Source organism: Nerophis lumbriciformis, linkage group LG04, assembly GCF_033978685.3.
Source record: "Nerophis lumbriciformis linkage group LG04, RoL_Nlum_v2.1, whole genome shotgun sequence".
Taxonomy (NCBI): Eukaryota; Metazoa; Chordata; class Actinopteri; order Syngnathiformes; family Syngnathidae; genus Nerophis; species Nerophis lumbriciformis.
The window spans coordinates 51,300,826-51,317,500 of NC_084551.2; the positions used below are offsets into that span (position 1 = coordinate 51,300,826).

At 38.7% G+C, this 16,675-nt stretch overlaps 1 protein-coding gene across 3 annotated transcripts in view; it reads right to left on the reverse strand.

Moving 5' to 3' along the window:
• Positions 1 to 564: 564 nt before the first annotated feature.
• Positions 565 to 16,675, reverse strand: part of LOC133603626 (uncharacterized) — a 64,709-nt gene continuing 48,598 nt past the window's right edge. For all 3 annotated transcript variants that reach the window (XM_061956904.2, XM_061956897.2, XM_061956888.2), the window contains 7 exons: positions 11,428 to 11,472; positions 11,315 to 11,347; positions 6,430 to 6,576; positions 6,178 to 6,354; positions 5,995 to 6,085; positions 5,834 to 5,911; positions 565 to 1,383 (listed from right to left, as the gene is read on the reverse strand). In XM_061956904.2, the coding sequence (XP_061812888.2) occupies positions 1,178 to 1,383; positions 5,834 to 5,911; positions 5,995 to 6,085; positions 6,178 to 6,354; positions 6,430 to 6,576; positions 11,315 to 11,347; positions 11,428 to 11,472 (777 nt within the window). In that variant the 3' untranslated portion in view covers positions 565 to 1,177. The remainder of the gene's footprint in view (positions 1,384 to 5,833; positions 5,912 to 5,994; positions 6,086 to 6,177; positions 6,355 to 6,429; positions 6,577 to 11,314; positions 11,348 to 11,427; positions 11,473 to 16,675) is intronic.

Consider the following 16,675-nt stretch of genomic DNA (forward strand, 5'->3'; position numbering starts at 1 on the left):
TCATAAAGTAAAATGTATGACTTTTTTAAAACGCCGCTGTACGTAGTGGTACATGGACGTAGGGAGAAGTACAGAGCGCCAATAAACCTTAAAGGCACTGCCTTTGCGTGCCGGCCCAGTCACATAATATCTACGGCTTTTCACACACGCAAGCGAATGCATGCATACTTGGTCAACAGCCATACAGGTCACACTGAGGGTGGCCGTATAAACAACTTAAACACTGTTACAAATATGCGGCACACTGTGAACCCACACCAAACAAGAACGACAAACACATTTCGGGAGAACATCTGCACCGTGACACAACAGAACAAATACCCAGAACCCCTTGCAGCACTAACTCTTCCGGGACGCTACAATATACACCCCCTGCTATCCACCAGCCCCCACCCCCACCCCAACCTCCTCATGCTCTCTCAGGGAGAGCATGTCCCAAATTCCAAGCTGCTGTTTTGAGGCATGTTAAAACAAATAATGCACATAATAAATATGGCAGTGCCATGTTGGCATTTTTTTCCATAACTTGAGTTGATTTATTTTGGAAAACCTTGTTACATTGTTTAATGCATCCAGCGAGGCATCACAACAAAATTAGGCATAATAATGTGTTAATTCCACGACTGTATATATCGGTATCGGTTGATATCGGAATCGGTAATTAAAAGTTGGACAATATCGGATATCGGCAAAAAAGCCATTATCGGACATTTCTAATTCTCATGTATCACGTGACCCAAAAAGAACGGAGTTGTTCTTTCAGAGGTTCCTAATAAAAGGACAACAAAGTGAGGAGTCGGGTGAAAAAAACAACATCAGGCAGTTTATCTGAGACATTTCAGATCACAGTAGTACATGTATTTGAGATACTTTACATCATATTTACACAGTATTTGTTACTTATGTGGACTTGAAATGGATGTTCCTGCTAGCATTCTTCTATTGTTTGGATTTTTAGCCAACCTCTCAAAGTAAAAGTCTTCCTGCTTGTTCAGCGCGCCCGTTAGGGACTGTACTTTGCCCACTGACATTTTCAACAGTAAAGCTTAAATAATGTAGTTCGAATGAAAAAAAAAAAGATTTTTTTTTCCCTTTCTTCATCTGCCTGTTTAGCTGCAACGTTCCAAAAGATGAACTTTGACCTGGGGGGCCGTGCGGCCCTCTCGTCCACCGGTGTTCAAATGTGGGAGCTCCTGGGTCCTTTGACCAGGCCCTGCTCTTTGCGCATCACCGGCGCGTGGATGCTGCAGTCCCGAGCCTCGCAGAAACCAGGAACGCCGGCGTTTCCGAGCATGCCGGTAACACCGATGGCACCTGGGAAGCCACGTGGACCGCGTGGACCTTCCATGCCGTTTTTGGCCACTCCGGGCTCGCCCGGAAAACCTGAATGGAAAATAAAAATGATGTCAACTCAAGTTACAGTTTAATTTTAAAGCAGGAATACATACTACTAGGGTGCCATGCTAACTTGCATTACAGATCATTATTAGTATTTGTTGTCGCTATGTTGACTGTGTGTGCATGGATTACCTACTTTAGACCGTAATACTGATGGACCAGCCTGGACACGTGGTATTTTATGAGTGCTAACATGACGGATTCAATGTTATAAAACATACAAGTAGCTTCCATTTATATTGGAGGTGTCCAAAGTGCGGCCTAGGGGGACATTTGCGGCCCGCAACACAAGTTTTGTTGGCCCACAGCATATTAATGGAAAAAACTGTAAAAATGTAAGATAAAAGAGTATACAGATGTAATATAAGGTGAAAAAGCTGAAATTCCGATACCAATAATTAATAATAACATACTTTGTCACCTATAACACAGTCTTTAAATACTATATGTATGTATGTGTGTGTGTATATATATACATATACACACACACACACATATACACAAATGTGTGGTTATATATACATATATACACACATGTATATATGTTGGTATTGTTGGCCCACAGCATATTAATGGAAAAAACATTAAAAATGTAAGATAGAATACAGACAGATGTAATATAAGGCGAAAAAGCTGAAATTTCGATACCAATAATTAATAACATACTTTGTCACCTAAAACACAGTCTTTAAATACTATATGTATGTATGTGTGTATATATATATATATGTATATATATATACATACACATACATATATACGTATTTACATACATATGTATGTATGAATATATATCCATATATATGTGTATACATATATATATACATACATACATACATACATACATAAATATATATATATGCACCTATATACACACATACATATATATGCACATATATACATACATACATATAAATGCACATATATACATACATAATACACATAAATATATACACGTATGTGTGTGTATATATATACATACATATATATATATATATATATATATATACATACATATATATATATACATACATATATATATATGCGCGCACACACACACACACACACACATATACACGTGTGTATATATATATATCTATATATACACATATATACACACGTGTGTATATATACACATATATACACGCGTGTGTATATATACACACATGTGTGTGTATACATATATATGTACATATAAACATACATACATATATATGTGTATATATATATAAACATACATACATATATATGTGTATATATATATATATATATATATATATATATATATATATAAAAAAACATGTGTATATATATATATTTTTTTTTAACCAACATTTTGGACATACCTATTAAAACGTCTCAAAATAGAAAATATAATTAAAATACAAACTAAGTAGTCCATTAAAAATAAAATAAACAAAACAATACTATTAATTAATTAATGTGACCAATTACAACAACTACAATAATAAACACTCAAAGGTATAACTGAATATTATTTTTGTAAAGCAGAATTGTAGACACACTCGTTTGCGCAGTTACACAATTGTAATATTAGCATTATTGTTGTTATTATTATTATTATAATGATTATTATATTCTTACAGGAAAAGGACAACGACATAATGCTGGAAAAAAAACAGTAAAGATGGAAAAAAAAAAAGGGCAAGAAAGATGTAATGCAATGTGAAAAAGATGACATTTTGTTACTAATTATTACTAATAATATATTTTGTCACTTATAACACACAGCTGACACAAAGTTTTGTGTATAATGTCTGTTTCTAGGAGTTCTTATTTTTATTAAAAAAAAAATTAAAATGGGCCCTGCGTACTTTGTTCAGTATGCGACCCTTGGTGGAAAAAGTTTGGACACCCCTGATTAATATTCACCCCAGGGTAGACTGACCAGACGTCCTCTTTTCCCCGGACATGTCCTCTTTTGCGGGGCTGTCCGGGCGGAGTTTCTTAAATAACTCAAATGTCCGGCATTTTGAGTTAGGGTTGTGTGTATTTTCAATGTACGTTCAGGGTTAAGAAGGGGTTAAAAAACAAAACAAATTGTGAAAGTGTGCACACGCAGCAGCATTGGTGAGGGAGGGGCAGAGACAGAGAGAGAGAGAGAGTTATGATAAACGCGCATGCGTCGCCAGGCTCTGCTTTTTATCCATAGATTTATCAGATTTAATTTTTTATTATCTATAGCAGGGGTGTCAAAAGTGTGCCCCGGAGGCCATTTGCGGCCCACAGCTAATGTTTTAAAGGCCCACGGCACATTCTAAAAATACTATTAAAATAAACAAAAACATAACAAAAGTGGATTAAAAAAGCTTAAAGGTGAAATGTCATTTAGAAAAAGTTGCAATGTTGACTAATTAAAACAAAGTTGTTGTTTTTTTTCTTTCAAACTGTCATTGCTCAAAACATAATATTGAATCAAAATCAATGTTATTATGAATTATTGACCTATCCAACTTCACATCAAATATTCCACTTTGAAAAATATTTTTGCTGGAAGATTTTGCATATTTTGTGTGTTTGCCATTAAAAACATAGTTTTGTTTGACAAAAAAGGACGGAAAACAAACAAACAAAAAACAACATAAAAAAACCAAACATTTTGAAATGAGTTGATGTAGACTCCAGAGATTTAAGCGTTAAATATAAAATGTATGTATGCCCTGGCACACCATTATCATCATTTCATGACCCAAGCAAAACACTTTTTACACTTTTATACTGAAATAAATACACCTACAACTTATTCAATAAAAACATAGAAAAAACTACCAGCAGCGGTAAAGTTTAGATCCATGAAGGAAAGAAGAAAGTGAATGAATGTTTATAACTGAATACATTTACATATGTATACAAATATGTCTTCTTTTTTTTTTTTTTTATGAATTAAGTAACGTTTATGACAACCTTTTTCCAAAACACAATATAGAATGTGAGATATAACAGGATAATGCATACATTTATCATTTGTTTTCAAAACGCTTACAAAAAAGTAGGACCCCAAAAATGTACTGTGGGACCCCATTTTTATGACTTGATGGGGTCCCTGGGACCCCATTTTGAAAATTCCTAGCGCCAACACTGCTGTCAACAGAGGAGAAAAAATGCTTTATTTAAATAAATATATTATTTATAAAGCAAGTTCGAGTATCATTGGCAAATTTTCACCTAGTCCCGGCCTTGGCGTGCTGCCCGCCTTGGCACGCATATGTGTCCTCTTTTTGGGATTTTAGAATATGGTCAGCCCCATAGTTGCCAACCCTCCCGGATTTTCCGGGAGACTCCCGAAATTCAGCGCCTCTCCCGAAAACCTCCCGGGACAAATTTTCTCCCGAAAATCTCCCGAAATTCAGGCGGAGCTGGAAGCCACGCCCCCTCCAGCTCCATGCGGACCTGAGTGACGTCAGGTGCGCAACACCACGTAAATCGTTGGCCAACCAAAAAGTAACCCCAGTACGCTATAGCCAACATTCACCAGGAGATGGCAACAGACAAACATAGATCACTCTATTACATTCCTCCCCTTTTAGAAATGTAGAAGTTACTCAAAATAAATAAACAACCCAACCAAAAAATGCAGCAGCTCAATTAAAAAACTGTACTTAAGCCACATTCTTTTTTTTTTTTTTTTTTTTTAGTACTGAACTCTTAACCCTCATTTGTAAAAAAATAACATGCTTATTATACAAACAGTATTTGTACACCTTTAACACAGATTTTTATACTGTCTTCAGAGATTCAGTTTTTTTGGTGGTACTCGAAACCTTTCTGGGTACCTGCGAAAGGGTGTTCAGCATGGTTATAAAAATAGTGACAGAGAATAGAACAAGGATGGACAATTCAACCCTTAACTCAACAATGAGTAGATGAGTTATGTGTGTGTATATGTGTAAATAAATGAACACTGAAATTCAAGTTTTTCTTTTATATATATATATATATATATATATATATATATATATATATATATACATATATATATATATAAACATATATATATATATATATATATATATATATATATATATATATATATACATATATATATATATATAAACATATATATATATATATATATATATATATATATATATATATATATATATATATATATATATATATATATAGCTAGAATTCACTGAAAGTCAAGTATTTCTTATATATATATATATATATATATATATATATATATATATGAAATACTTGACTTGGTGAATTCTAGCTGTAAATATACTCCTCCCCTCTTAGCCCCGCCCCCAACCACGCCCCCGCCCCACCCCGACCACGCCCCCCCACACCCCGCCTCCCGAAATCGGAGGTCTCAAGGTTGGCAAGTATGGGTCAGCCTACCCCAGGCGAGCCTGGTGTTGTTTCTTACTGGGACATTTAAAGTCTGAAGAAATCTAGCGCATCTCACCGGTGGCCCCTTGTGGTCCATCAAGTCCTGGGAAGCCTTTTCCCACGTCGCCGCCAACACCTTTAGCTCCTTTTTTGCCTGTTCAGAAACACAACGTTGAGCTTCCGTTCCACAACAAAAGAGAAGGTACCGCATGAGATCACAAAAACATGGCCGCCGACCTCCTTCACCCTGCGCTCCTTTGTCTCCCTCCAGGCCTCGGTCTCCCTGAACACCTCGGCCCCCTTTGGATCCAGCTTTCCCCGCTTTACCCTGAGAGAGACGGAACAAGGTTTTTATTGAGTTATCCCTGAATTGTTCCTGGGTCAGGTTTAGCACCATGGTTCCAGAAGACTTCTTTTTACCGTTTTGCCGGGTGGTCCCGAGGGGCCTTTGGCGCCCGGGGGCCCGATGAGCGTTCGGTTGTTGACGGGGCAGCCTTGTGAGCACTTGGCCCGGATGGACGAGGCGTACTGCGAGATCTGGGACGTGACCACGCCTCGACAGAGCTGCAGGACCTGCTCGTCGGTCAGACCGGGACCCTGGAGGCGACACGTGGCTCGGCATTGTGACCGCTGCGCTTCTTATTTCTCTTTAAAACAAGAAGTGGGACTCACGGTGAGACCTTGCGCTCCTTTGGGTCCAGCTTGACCTTTGACACCGGGGTCTCCCAATGGGCCGCGGGTTCCCCGGGTCCCCGGGATGCCCGGCGGACCCACTGGGCCAGCGTCTCCGGTACGTCCGGATGCACCTTTTGTTCCCCGCTTGGGGTAGAAGGGGAAGGTGATCATTGTGGCATCAACAACTCATGTTTACATACGGTCATACATACATCCCAAGTGGGGTGCGGGGGCAGCAGCCTAAGAAGAGAAGCCCAGACTTCCCGGGGGGATCCCGAGGCGTTCCCAGGCCAGCAGGGTCTTCCCCTACCGGTCGGACGCGCCCTAAACACCTTTGCTTTGTGTGTTTTGAATCGGGGTGTCCCGAATCACGATACAACTTTTTTACTTCCGATACTACAAGTATACAAATATTGGAGGCTTGAGTATTGGCCGATACCGATATTAAGCCGATACGATACCAGCGTGAATCGTGGTACATATTCTTAGTACTTTGTAGTGTGGAATGTCAGAAAAGGTTTGATCAAGCAAAATTACGCTTGAAAAAAATGGTATGGATGTGACGATTTGTTTCAATTTGATGACGATTCCATTCAAAACCGATCCTCGATTCAAACCGATTTTAGCAATGTATTTATTTTTTTGAAAGCAGGTTGCAGGTTACAAAAGCTCCTTGGGGTTGCATTGAGAACTTCTTTTTAAAAATCGATTCCTGAAATTTAAAAAAATACTAATAATAATCCATCCATCCATCCATTTCTACCGCTTATGAGAAATAATTTTAATTCATTTAAAAAATAAAAAAAATCGGGATGAATAAGAATTGGGATTCGGATAAGAATCGATTTTTTTTGTGCACCCCTAGCAGGTATGAAAAACACTAACCTTATTATCAATCAATCAAAGTTTATTTATATAGGCCTTAATCACAAGTGTCTCAAAGGGCTGCACAAGCCACAACGACATCCCACATCAGGGCAAGAAAAAAAAAACATTACAGACTTAAGCTTTCTTTATATCAAAGTGGAGCAGCAATTTGTGTAGTGGCCACAATAATTCAGTGAGTTAAGCTCAGTAAATTGAATGACGCGGACACGTTTGTTACTGGATACGTCCTAATACGCTTGTGCCTTGGAGACTTTGTATGTGTAAGTAATATGCAACTACAAGTATTTGATACTTGTTTACATTTTTACCTGCAATAATACCCCCGATTAAAAGTACTTGCCATCAAAATATATCAAAACATGAGAATATATGTCAAATTTGAGTAGTGTTTTTTTTTTTTTTTTTTTTTTAACTAAACATGCTCAAAAAATTACTGGAAAAGTTAGAATTTGGCAACAAAAAATCCTAAAAAATATATCTTACATTTTTTTTTCTTCTATTATCTAAAAAAATAAATAAATAAATAAATAATGAAGATCAAGCAATCAATTAAAGTTTATTTATATAGCCCTTAATCACAAGTGTCTCAAAGGGCTGCACAAGCCACAACGACAACCTCGGCTCAGATCCCACATCAGGGCAAGAAAAATACTATTCCAGACTTAAGCTTTCTTTATATTCAAGTGGAGCAGCAATTTGTGTAGTGGCCACAATAATTCACTGAGTTAAGGTCAGTAAATTGAATGACGCGGACACGTTTGTTACTGGATACGTCCTAATACGCTTGTGCCTTGGAGACTTTGTATGTGTAAGTAATATGCAACTACAAGTATTTGATACTCGTTTACATTTTTACCTGCAATAATACACCCGATTAAAAGTACCGGTACTTGCCATCAAAATATATCAAAACATGAGAATATATGTCAAATTTGAGTAGTGTTTTTTTTTTTTTTTTTTTTTTTTAACTAAACATGCTCAAAAAATTACTGGAAAAGTTAGAATTTGGCAACAAAAAATCCTAAAAAATATATATTAAATGTTTTCTTCTTCTGTTATTATGTAAAAAAATAAAAAATAAAAAATATAATGAAGATCAAGCAATCAATTAAAGTTTATTTATATAGCCCTTAATCACAAGTGTCTCAAAGGGCTGCACAAGCCACAACGACAACCTCGGCTCAGATCCCACATCAGGGCAAGAAAAATACTATTCCAGACTTAAGCTTTCTTGATATTCAAGTGGAGCAGCAATTTGTGCAGTGGCCACAATAATTCACTGAGTTAAGGTCAGTAAATTGAATGACGCGGACACGTTTGTTACTGGATACGTCCTAATACGCTTGTGCCTTGGAGACTTTGTATGTGTAAGTAATATGCAACTACAAGTATTTGATACTTGTTTAAATTTTTACCTGCAATAATACACCCGATAAAAAGTACTTGTCATCAACATATATCAAAACATGAAAATATATGTCAAATTTGAGTGGTGTATTTTTTGTTGTTTTTTTTACTAAACATGCTCAAAAAATTACTGGAAAAGTAAGAATTTGGCAAACATAAATCTCCCCCACCCCCCTCCAAAAATTTTTTTTTTTTTTAAATTATTTAAAAATAAATAAATAATGAAGATCAAGCAATCAATCAATCAAAGTTTATTTATATAGCCCTCAATCACAAGTGTCTCAAAGGGCTGCACAAGCTATAATATATGTCAAATTTGAATAGTGTTTTTTTTTTTTTTTTAACTAAACATTTTAAAAAAATTACTGGAAAAGTAGGAATTTGGCAAAAAAAAAATCTCCCTCAATATATATATATATATACCGTATTTTCCGCACTATTAGCCGTACCTAAAAACCACAAATTTACTCAAAAGCTGACAGCGCGGCTTATAACCCGGTGCGCTTTATATATGGATTAATATTAAGATTCATTTTCATAAAGTTTAGGTCTTGCAACTACGGTAAACAGCCGCCATCTTTTTTCCCCGTAGAAGAGGAAGCGCTTCTTCTTCTACGGCAAGCAACCGCCAAGGTAAGCACCCGCCCCCATAGAAGAGGAAGCGCTTCTTCTTCTACTGTAAGCAACCACCCGCCCCCGTAGAAGAAGAAGAAGCGCGCGGATATTACGTTTCATTTCCTTTGTGTGTTTACATCTGTAAAGACCACAAAATGGCTCCTACTAAGCGACAGGTTTCCGGTTCATGAAAAGACGCAATCTCTCCATCCGCACACGGACTACTATTTCACAGCAACTGCCTAAAGACTTTCAAGAAAAGCTGGCTACTTTCCGTGCATATTGTAAAAACAAGATAGCTGAAAAAAAGATCCGGCCAGAGAACATTATCAACATGGACGAGGTTCCACTGACTTTTGATATTCCTGTGAACCGCACTGTGGATACAACGGGAGCACGTACGGTGAATATTCGCACCACACGGAATGAGAAGTCATCCTTCACTGTGGTTCTAGCTTGCCATGCTAATGGCCAGAAACTTCCACCCATGGTGATATTCAAAAGGAAGCCCTTGCCAAAAGAGACCTTTCCAGCCGGCGTCATCATAAAAGCTAACTCGAAGGGATGGATGGATGAAGAAAAGATGAGCGAGTGGTTAAGGGAAGTTTACGCGAAGAGGCCGGGTGGCTTTTTTCACGCAGCTCCGTCCATGTTGATATACGACTCCATGCGCGCCCACATCACGCTGGTTTTTAATATATTATTAAAGTTTGACTGACCTATCTGACTGTTTTTTTGACATTCCCTTTAGTGCAGTTAGATGCGGCTTATAACACGGGGCGGCTTATAGGTGGACAAAGTTTTGAAATATGCCGTTCATTGAAGGCGCGGCTTATAACCCAGGGCTGCTTATGGTGCGGAAAATACGGTATATATATATATATATATATATATATATATATATATATATATATATATATATATATATATATATATAAAATTATTTCAAAAATAAATAAAAATAAAAATAATGAAGATCAAGTAATCAATCAATCAAAGTTTATTTATATAGCCCTTAATCACAAGTGTCTCAAAGGGCTGCACAAGCTATAATATATGTCAAATTTGAGTAGTGTTTTTTTTTTTTTTAACTAAACATGCTAAAAAAATTACTGGAAAATAACTGGAAAAGCAGGAATTTGGGAACAAAAAATCCTAAAGAAAATGTTGATTTTTTTAATTTTTTATTATTAAAAAAAAATAAAAATAATAATGATGAAGAACAATCAATCAATCAAAGTTTGTTTGTATAGCCCACATATAGATCACAAGTGTCTCAAAGGCTGCAAACTTGGAGGTGTTAAGACCACGGGCAAGACCCAGGATATGGTGGTGAGACTGTTGTCTCCCAGCTGGCCGGGGAACGCCTCGGGAAGTAGCCGGGGAGAGGAAAAGTCTAGCCTTCTCTGCTTAGGCTGCTGCCCCCGCCACCCGAGTTCGGATAAGCGGAAGAAAATCAATGCGCGGAAATTTGTTTTTTTGATCCCTGGATTTCATGCACTAACACTATCCCTGTGTAGAATCCACCCAAAACCTACTTTAAATCACCCAAACATGTGAAAAAGTGTGTTTTGGAATAGCGAAAACGTCCATGCCATCAAAGACCCATGACACTCACTCAGCATCATGAAAATCTCATACAGTTATTTCCTCGGCACTGGACACTTTTTTTGTGCTTAGCTGTTGTGTAACTGCTAGCTCCTGGTAGCCTATAGCTTGCCATGCTTACCTTTTGTGTGCTTATTAAATGTTACGGTGACTGGCTGTCCAGCTTTGCACAAGTAAACGCCTGTATCGGAGATTTTAGATGCAAGCCGATATCACCCACTACTTGATATCGGACTGATATCACTATCGTATCGGGACATCCTTAAATATGACGATAATGAAAATATGTGATTGTATGTAGGCTTTGTAATGAAACTGGGGAATGCCAAATTGTGTGTGTGTTTCCTGTGACGTCACACGTTACCTGGCCTTTGTCTCCGCGGTCGCCCGTGGCGCCCTGAAAGAGAAAGCAAGTCATGTGAGCGAAAGAGGAAGTGATGTCATGCGCAGTGTGTCACCTGCACCGCAAACACCAACCTTCTGTGCTTTCTGGCCTTTTATGCCTTTCCTTCCCTTTGCGCCCTGCAAGAGGAACATGAGAAGAGTAGAAAGTGAGGAAGTCGTAAAGGGGGGGATCCTCGGGTCACATGACGGCACGCAAATATTTTTTCCCCTTTCAGTGACGTCGGCCGGCGGACTTTCCAGCAGGAAGTTGACGTTTGTTTTGTCAACGGACAACGAGCAAGAGCACGAAGAGAACACTAGATGTATTACAGTATCACACAACCCTAAATATATCATCTGGTCAGGAAATGTACGTGTTCAATGTGATTTTTCATGTTCTTTTAAAATTCTTGCCATACGTGATATGTTTGGAGTGGAATTACAGCCCAAAACTCTATGAACACACAAATATTTTAATCAACCCCAACAATTCGCAAGTAAAAAAAAACTAAATTTCTTTCCCAGGCAACACGGTTCATGGTGGGGAGTAAAATGGCGGACAGAGGAGAGGGGAAATGACAGGTTAACTTACAGGTTGAGCTTGTTTCCCCTCTCTTCTGTCCGCCATTTTACTCCCCACCCCGCTTCTTCATCTTTTGTTATTTTTGGCGGATGGCACCATGCGCAAATAACAGTCGTTCTGGCGGCCTTAAATGGACTCAGCAGCATCAGCTGTCGTCGTAGAGTGAGAATTACAAGTGCTCTGAGTGCAAGTGTGTGGATCGCACAGGGTGGAAAATGACTGCCAAAAGTTTTAAATTGAAAAACATTTTTAAATTGAAGAAAAGGGTTTTTATACTTACGAAACCTTTTTATTTGTATTTCTATTTTTTTATTCAAATTTTTTTTTTTTATTAATTAATTTTTTTAATTGTAGAAAATGGTTTTGTCTACCTTTTTCCCACATTTTACGGGACGCTGTGTGGCGACCGTTACCATTCCTGTTCTGTAACTCTGTACAATTTTTGTTTGTCTAATCTTGAACGGGTTTGTGCTGAAAACAACATTTCAATGAACTTGTGCAATGACAATAAAGATCCATCCATCTATCCAAAAATTGTTTTTATACTTGCAAATCGTTTTTTCTAATTGAGGAAAATTGTTTTCAGACTTGCAAAAACCTTTTTTTACATGCAAAATATTGTTTTCATATTTGCGAATAATTGTTTTTATCTGCAGAAAATTGTTTTTATACTTGCAAAAACATTTTGTGTCCTTGGGCAAGACACTTCAGTGCCACTCACGCTGGTGTATGAACTAGGGATGTTCCGATCCAGGTTTTTGCACTTCCGATCCGATACCGATATTGTTTTTGCATTTCCGATCCGATACCGATACTGACCGATACCGATAGTGACCGATACTGGCCTATCCGAGCATGTATTAAAGTTTAAAGTTATTTAGCCTACTTAGTTGTCAGAATCATGTTGAAAAGGGTTTTAGTACTCTTGATAACAACTAGCCAGCTGAATTAGGGGAGTTTGAATAATACACAATGGTTGGTAACAAGAAACTGACCTGTTTATTCAAGGATAAACACAAAATAGACAAAATTATACATGACAAACAGAAATGGCATCATTGAAACAAGGGCTGGGCGATATGGCCTTTTTTTAATATTGCGATATTTTAAGGCCATATTGCGATACACGATATATATCTCGATATTTTGCCTTAGCCTTGAATGAACACTTGATGCATATAATCACAGCAGTATGATGATTCTATGTGTTTTGATTGATTGATTGAGACTTTTATTAGTAGGTTGCACAGTGAAGTACATATTCCGTACAATTGACCACTAAATGGTAACACCCCAATAAGTTTTTCAACTTGTTTGAGTCGGGGTCCACTTAAATTGATTCATGATACAGATATATACTATCAGATATATACTATCATCATAATACAGTCATCACACAAGATAATCACATTGAATTATTTACATTATTTATAATCCAGGGTGTGGAGGGGGGCGCCGGATGTAAGTGTCAAAAAGACAGCCAAAAGAGTTTGATATGAGAATAAATCTAAAGTTAAAATATAGGGTAGAAATGCACCCATTTGCAGGAAATGTAGTCTTGATTTTCAAAATGTTCTTTCAAGGCTTGCATGTCTACATTAAAACATTCTTCTTCATACTGCATTAATATATGCTACTTTTAAACTTTCATGCAGAGAAGGAAATCACAACTAAAAAAATCACTAATTTTTTCATACGGTGTTGATGTGGACATTTTTGCCTCGGCATTTTGATGGTGTGGGCGTGTGGCACCAAATGGAGATAAGCGTCTCGACAGACGTCACAATATTTGAACAATGATGACGAAAACTGTTTTCTCTGTCGTGTCGGTGTGTTGAAAATTGTTATGCGCTTATTTTTTTATTAGATTTTGTGCGTGGCATAGATTTGCTATGCGCAGAGGACGCTTAAACAGCGCGCAATTGCACAGGCGAGCACCTTAGAGGGTGCGTTGCTCGCACGGCTGCGCTAGCATCACAGCTAACGTTAGCCATGCTGCTACCTCTCTGCTCGGGGAGGACGTATACGTATGTGACGTATGACGTGACAGTATGTGACGTGTGTAAGAAGGTGCGCTGCTGTCTGTGAGAGGGATACACAGGAAAGAGTGGGAAGAGCCTGTCGTGTAATGCCAGCAGCTAAAAGCATCTGCGTGAGAATCCACAGACCTGTGGATGTGTTGAAGGTGTGCTGGAAAATGCGGAACGGAAATTACGGAGCAGCAGAAAAGTGAAATGTATTATTAGATCGGTGCGTTGGAAAACACGGACCGGAGTTTTTTTAAAAACTGGATCTGGATCGACATTTTCCCATGCCTTGCCGATACGCAATTTTTGGCAAATATCGGCAGCCGATCCGATCCAAATATCGGATCGGGACATCCCTAGTATGAACGTGAATGAATGTTTGGTGGCGGTCAAAGAGGCTGTGGGCCCAAACTGGCAGCCAGGCTTGCGTCAGTCTACCCCAGGGCCACTGTGGCTACAGCTTACCACCATGGAGCTAATGAAAAATTGCTTCTCAATTCTCACTGTGAAGCCATTTAGGTGTCCAGAAATTTATACCAGACCTGGGCAAATTAAGGCCCGCCAGACATTCCCAAATAATTTTTTTTAGCTCTTTAAGATGGAAAGTGTAGCTGCCATTATGATGTGCAGTGATGTTTTCAAATGACCGTAAGTCTTGAACTAAACAAAGTATTTAAACGGTGGAAATCTGGGCTTTTGCATAATATACTAGTTACTACGGTAATCTATATAGTTACTATGGTAATCTAAGTCACAGCAACTCAGACGAGGCACCAAGCAGTGTGGGTGGGGAGCGTTTCCACTGAGTGTTTTCAGATCGGCCAGCCTGGTATGCGGGTGTCAGGGACAGACGCGGAAGGAGATTTTTACAACAAAGTTCTAAAGCTTAGTGATATATCAGATTGTAGGTGGGTTTATTTTTTACCCTTTGCATTCATATTTCGCTGTTTGTTGCATTTTTGTTGCGTTTAGCTTGATTGTAAAATATATCGATCGAGAGTGGGTGTGACGTTCATATGTTGCCAATATTCAGTGTTTTATCGTTCATAGTTAATATTGTAAATCCCAACATTCTTTATTTTCATGTACATTCTGGGTGTCTCATTCAGTAAAAAAAAATGAAAAATTCCATTCCGTTTTTTAAAGCGGTCTGTCATAACGTTTTTAGCATTCAATCAGACATTGTGGATTTGTATTAGTGTTCTTAAAAATAGATATACCGGCCCCCCAGACACATTTTTTTCTCTAAATTTGGCCCCCCCAAGACAAAATAATTGCCCAGGCCTGTTTTATATCATTTGTTCCTATAAAGCAAGGCAATAGAATGTAGTACACACAACTACAGTCGTTTTATGAGGTAACGCTTCCAACTATTTGTCCATCAAACACACCATCAGCAGCTTCTTGATATTTTCATTGGCAAACGCCCACCGTTGCAGACATCATTTCCATGTCCTCGGCCGGCGTTATGGACTCAATCTGCTTCAGCATGGTGCAGACGAGCAGTGCTACGCTCCAACTGCTCCACCAAGTCATGTTTTTAAAGGGGAACATTATCACCAGACCTACGGAAGCGTCAATATATACCTTGATGTTGCAGAAAACAGACCATATATTTTTTTAACCGATTTCCGAACTCTAAATGGGTGAATTTTGGCGAATTCTAATATTCATTCTCGGAGCGATGACGTCACAACGTGGCGTCACATCGGGAACAATCCGCCATTTTCTCAAACACCGAGTCAAATCAGCTCTGTTATTTTCCGTTTTTTCGACTGTTTTCCGTACCTTGGAGACATCATGCCTCGTCGGTGTGTTGTCGGAGGGTGTAACAACACGAACAGGGACGGATTCAAGTTGCACCAGTGGCCCAAAGATGCGAAAGTGGCAAGAAATTGGACGTTTGTTCCGCACACTTTACCGACGAAAGCTATGCTACGACAGAGATGGCAAGAATGTGTGGATATCCTGCGACACTCAAAGCAGATGCACTTCCAACGATAAAGTCAAAGAAATCTGCCGCCAGACCCCCATTGAATCTGCCGGAGTGTGTGAGCAATTCAGGGACAAAGGACCTCGGTAGCACGGCAAGCAATGGCGGCAGTTTGTTCCCGCAGACGAGCGAGCTAAACCCCCTGGATGTCTTGGCTCACACCGTCCCTTATGCCACCGAAGATGATCAAGAGAAGAATATCGACCCTAGCTTCCCTGGCCTGCTGACATCAACTCCAAAACTGGACAGATCAGCTTTCAGGAAAAGAGCGCGGATGAGGGTATGTCTACAGAATATATTAATTGATGAAAATTGGGCTGTCTGCACTCTCAAAGTGCATGATGTTGCCAAATGTATTTCATATGCTGTAAACCTAGTTCATAGTTGTTAGTTTCCTTTAATGCCAAACAAACACATACCAATCGTTGGTTAGAAGGCGATCGCCGAATTCGTCCTCGCTTTCTCCCGTGTCGCTGGCTGTCGTGTCGTTTTCGTCGGTTTCGCTTGCATACGGTTCAAACCGATATGGCTCAATAGCTTCAGTTTCTTCTTCAATTTCGTTTTCGCTACCTGCCTCCACACTACAACCATCCGTTTCAATACATTCGTAATCTGTTGAATCGCTTAAGCCGCTGAAATCCGAGTCTGAATCCGAGCTAATGTCGCTATAGCTTGCTGTTCTTTCCGCCATGTTTGTTTGTGTTGGCTTCACTATGTGACGTCACAGGGAAATGGACG